A 5,286-nucleotide genomic window follows, 5' to 3' on the forward strand; every position below is an offset into this window, starting at 1 on the left:
CTGGTCTGACCAGGAGCTCGGACCAAAGCGCCAGCCCAGCTTCTGGGGTCAGCAGCCTGGGCACCCTGCTCTCCCTGAACCCCTCACCAGGGGCCGCTGTGGCTGAATGCCTGGGTTCCCAGCCCCCGGCTGCTCTCTCCTTGCTCTGAGATTCAGGTCTCCTATAGCGGCAGCTCCCCTGACAGCCTTGCTGTGGCTGTGTCAGCTCCCAGGTACTCCTCTGATCTCCACACCAGCAGGATGAGGAGGCTTCATAAAGGAACTGTGGAAACCCTGCCTGTGTGCACATCCCCAGACAGCCAAGAACTCAAAGGGAGCCGATGCTACTGTTTTATTGCAGGAGGTGGGGGCGTATCACCGCACACCGGGGCTGTGAGAAGCAAGAAGGGAAGGAGGGAGGGTGGAGCCCCCTGCTGAGTAACAAAGGCCGCCTGCTGCCTTTTCTGTCTCCTGGCACAGGCACATGGGGAGACCTTCCCGAGGACGGGGGCCACCAGTCCAGGGGTGGGAATACAGGGGGTGGGAGGTGTGCGTAAGAGGTGATAGGCACAGGCCAGCCTGGTACAGACTCCTAGGCATCCTGACAGGTGGATTTCGACAAGGTCATTGTGCCCTGCCAAGGCACAGTGTAGATCTGGAAAGAGCAGAATGCTTTCTGTGAAAGAAAACAGAGGGGACAATCAGTGTGGGTTACAGTTCAAAGCGGAAGGTGCCCAGGCACAGGACATCAGAGTGGGAGTGAAGGATGGAGGTGAAACACTGGCCCTTACCTACCCCTCCACCCACCCCTGCTGATCCCAGAGCACTGCTGGACTCGGCAGTGACTGCTCCACCCCTCTCCCAGGGCTCCAGCTCCATCAGGTGGTACTGGGCCACCACCTCAGCCTGCAGGATTCCTGCCCCAGCACAGCCCTATGAGGAGCAGCCTGTGCAAGGCCTCGGGAACCCTAAGGGTGCAGAGCAGGGGAAGGCAGCTCACTGTCCCCAGCTCCTACCACCTCCAGCACCCAAGTCAGCACTAAGAGGGGCCAGAGGGAAGAAACCAGGGAACTGGAAATTGCAACTCATAGTGCTTGGAGTGGTAAGGAGATGGACAAGGAGCGTGTGACTCTCCCCTGAGGAGAGACGCCATAAGAAATCCTGGGTCCTTGGAGAAGCTGGTGTTGGGTAAGCTGGGGCAGGTCTGAGGGTTTGGCTGCTAACAGGCCTCTAGTACCCTCTAATCTGCTCAGCGTGGCTGTGGCTGCGGGCACGTGCCTGAGGCTGGGGTTAGACAGAGCCGCTTCTCCGTGCGCAGCACCCAGCCCTGCAGCTGCTTCCTACAGTCCAGCAGGCAACACTCCAAAGCACACAGGGTGGGGCTTCCAGTACCCCCATTCCCAAGCTAAAGCCCTCTTAGCAAATCAGATTCATCAGCCCTCTCCACACCGCCTCATCTACACACACATAGGCCTCCACATGAACTCACCCCAACCCTCACCCACACGGATCTATGCATGAATCCACATACTCCCTCACACCTCTACCCACATGCACACACACAGTGCAGGCACTTCCTCATACAGCATGTATGCGCACAGAACCCCCACACATATGTGCACACGCATGTGCACTCACACACCCACACACATCCGTGCATAGACCCCCACACCTCCCCAAAACATCACACACCCACTAGCACACACTCATATAACCTCCCCACACAAACCTATACATGGAAACACATGTGCATCTCCATATGTACACACACTCAGGCACACGCACACATACCCTCCAGAACATGTACATCACACACACACACACACACACACACACACACCCCTCTGCAGTGTATGACTGGCCCTGGACCCACATGAGGCACATACCCTCTTCAGATGTGGCTGTTCATGGAAGGGGCAGTTGTCCAAGTTGGGCTGGGTCTTGGTACATGTGGTTCGGCCCAACTCCACGTCCAAGAAGTAGTTCACCCCAGCTACGATCTACACATGTGAAAGAGCAGGAGGCAGGGACAGCACGCTCTGTCAGTTTCTTACACACACAGGCACTTCACTGTGACTGGGTCACTGGGCTTGCCTGGGGCTTCAAGCCTACCTTCACGAGCTACCCACACTGTCACTTGCAAGGCACACAAGCCACCTCCTCCTGCCAGCTGGCAGGGATGCCATGCCCCAGGCCTCCCTGGTAACTTGTTTTCTCTATGCCAATGCCAAGGATTAACTGAATTCTGCTACCTATGACCCAGGGGGCAGGGACACTGGATCTATTCTAGGAAGGCTCTCATGTGATGATGAAATTTCGGCAAACTTCCAGTTCCTGGCATTCAGTCCACAGAGCATCTCATTCCTCTCATTTAACCCAGAGGTATTTTTCCTCATTTATCAATAGGAGATGAGATGCTCACATACATTGATGTTTTAGGCCAATAAACTGCTTCCCACATGCCTCCATTCCAGGTGTGATTTTGGAGGCAGTATTTCCAAAGTGAGTCTTACGGTTGCAACTTCAGAAGAGAACTGAATGCTTTCCCTGCACAGTGCCACCCCCAGACATGACTTGTGAGAACTGTGGAGAAGCATGGGATGAGGGACCCTGAGACCAGGGTGCTAGACCTTGCCCTGTGGAGCCACACACAAGTCCTGTAGAACCACATGCAAGTCCTGTGATCCCTCCGGTGTCAGTCTGCTGCTCTGTAAAATAGGTTCCAGGGTCCTACAATGCCCCGTGCTTCACTCCCAGTGAGAGAGGGGTGCAGGCCAGCGGGGACCCTACACCAGGGAACAGGGAGAGGACCCCAGCTGACGGCTGCAGGAGGAGAAACGGGGCTGGTCTAGACTCCTCTGAATTTCCAACAGAAGGTGGAGGAGCTCTAAAGTCTGTGTCACTGTTTGTTGCTCTGCCATGGGATGCAGGTCAAGCTGGACCTGGTAGCCCTACTGAAGCTCCCCCCAGATCTGACCCCCTACTCCGCTCTGCTGGGTGACTGCTGTCCTCATCTGGCTGAGGTCTAACTCTGCATCAGCTGGTAGAAGCAGGGTCAGGCATGCTCCACCCCAGCAGGAATTCAGCTGCCCTGGGCTGTAGGGGGTGGTCATTCGGCCTGAGGGTGAAGGCCCCTAGTCCTAGAGGGCTGTGCCCAGGGGTGTGACTTGGGAAGGGAAGCAGGGCTCTGCAGGACAAGGAGCCAGGCTCAGGTGTGGCCCCTATGGAGAGGACTCCGGGAGGAAGACGAGCCTCATGGTCTGGATCTCATCCTGACCAGCACCAAGCCCACCCAGAGTCAGCACAGTCTCCACCCACACCTGCTGGATCCTGGGAAATGGCACGGTCATGGTACAGACCCAGCGGCTGCTGCAGGTGAAAAGAGGCAGAGGGGACAGGACAGGGCTGAACTCATGTACTCATGGCCCGGGAGCGTCCTAAGGCATGAAGCCCGTCAGCAGTCAGGGAAAGCTGAATGAGTCTGAGCATTAGACCATGAATGTGTCAGTGCTGATTTTCAAAATGGAATCGTGGTTATGTGAGATACTGCCCTTGTTTTAAGGAAAAACACACTGAAGTGTTTACTCTCAAAAGATTCAGGCAAAAAAATGCATATACAGTACATATACACACACCCATATTCACATTCGGAAAGTGAGCTGGGGGAACAAACGGCAAAATGTTAACATCCGTGCTAACATCTGAAGGATCTGGGTGAAAGATCTACAGGGATGCCCTGTACTATATCTGCAGCTGCTCTGTAAGTCAGAAATTATGTGAGAATAAAAAGTTAAACTAAAGTGTTTAAAAATTATTTGGCGGAAGAACAAGGAGGCAGCCAGATGAGGGGCTCTGTTTTTTCCTTCTCCTGCGTATTCAGCAGCGCACCCGGAGCCCCGCGTCCCAGGAGGCCTGGACAGAGTTGGGTGGGACGTCCTGTGCCTGCCCCCGCGCTGCGGCGCCGCTCCAGCTGGCGCCTGGAAGCAGATCTCAGGCGCCGGGCGCGGACCTGGCGTGTCCTTGCGGTTCCAAGCCAGACCAGACTCGGGGCATTCCCAGACACGCCCGCCAAGGGCTCCAGGGTGACAGCGAAGACCGGGAACAGGGTCTGGGTGAGAAGCCCAGGTGCCGGGGAGAAGGAGCAGCGCGGGGTCCGGGAGCGGCGCGGGGCAGGCTGGGGCGGCGGGGCCAGGGTTCGGGACCCTGCGGGGGGCGGCACGCACCTGCTTGCGGGCGCGCACCACCTGCAGCGCGCGGCTGTGGTACATGTCGTTGCTGGCTTTGTTGTACTCGCTGACGGCAAAGTCCAGGGCACGCCGCACACCCTCCTCCTCCACGCTGGCGTCCATGGGGCCGCCCACTAGGCGCGGCGGCTTCCCGGGACTCGCTCCGGCCGCGGGGCTCACTGCCAGAGCCACGGCCAGGATGGCCAGCAGGAGCAGCGGGGCGCGCAGAGGCCCTGCCATTGTCGGCTAGGACGCGGGACACGGAGAGTGGGGCGCAGGCGAGAGGCTTGAGCTACTGACAGAAGACCCGGTGCGATCCCGAGGCCGTGAACACTGCGGGGCCAGCGGCTGCGCTTTTATCCCTTCTGGCCTTCCCCGCCCCTCGCGCCCTGCGCTTCCTTTTCCGGAACGCCTAGTCCCTCCCGCTTCCCCTCTCCCTTCCCACCTCCCCTACCTCTCCCCGCCTCCCGGTTCCTCCCTACCAATCTCCTCCCCTCCCTGCCTCCCCTGCCATCCTGGCCTCCCTGGCCCTCCCCATCGATCCCCTTCCCTCCCCATCCATCCCCTCTCCTCCCCTCCCAGCCCCTCCCGGCCTCCCCCCTCCCTTCCCGCCTCCCCCTCCCTTCCCGCCTCCCCTCTCCCTCCGCTCCTCCCCTGCCCCCTAGCCTCCCTGTCCCTCCCTATCCATCCCCTCCCCTCCCCTCTCCCTCTTCGCCTGCTCTCTTCCTCCCAGCCTCCCCTGCCCCTCCTATCCTCCCCATTCTTCCCCATCCATCCCAGACCATTCCAGCCTCCCCACTTCAGGCCCCTCCATGCTTCCCCTCTTCAGGCTCCTTCTCCTCTATCCGTTTCCCCTTTCAACCCCCAGACACCGCCTCCCCTGCCCCTCCTCTCCCTCCTCCACTCTTGTCCTTGCTCCCACTTCGCCCCCAAGCTCTGCCCTTCTTCATTGCCCCTCCCTTGTTCCACCCCTCCTCTGTCTTCCCTTCCTACCCACCCCTGGCCTCTCCCTGTCTCTGTCCCTCCTATCCTCTTCTTTCCCCTTTTCTAACTCCACTCCTGGTCCCTCTTCCCCCACCCC

General features: G+C 58.7%; 1 protein-coding gene across 1 annotated transcript; it reads right to left on the reverse strand.

Annotated features, from left to right (window-relative positions):
- Positions 1-316: 316 nt before the first annotated feature.
- Positions 317-4,549, reverse strand: LOC105486751 (cystatin-C). The gene is made up of 3 exons (XM_011749800.2): positions 4,203-4,549; positions 1,866-1,979; positions 317-655 (listed from the first exon to the last, which is right to left on the reverse strand). The coding sequence occupies exons 1-3, from the start codon at positions 4,443-4,445 to the stop codon at positions 572-574; spliced, it is 441 nt and encodes a 146-aa protein (XP_011748102.1). The 5' UTR covers positions 4,446-4,549; the 3' UTR covers positions 317-571.
- Between the last annotated feature and the right edge of the window lie 737 nt (positions 4,550-5,286).

The sequence above is a fragment of the Macaca nemestrina genome, chromosome 15, assembly GCF_043159975.1.
Source record: "Macaca nemestrina isolate mMacNem1 chromosome 15, mMacNem.hap1, whole genome shotgun sequence".
Classification (NCBI taxonomy): domain Eukaryota; kingdom Metazoa; phylum Chordata; class Mammalia; order Primates; family Cercopithecidae; genus Macaca; species Macaca nemestrina.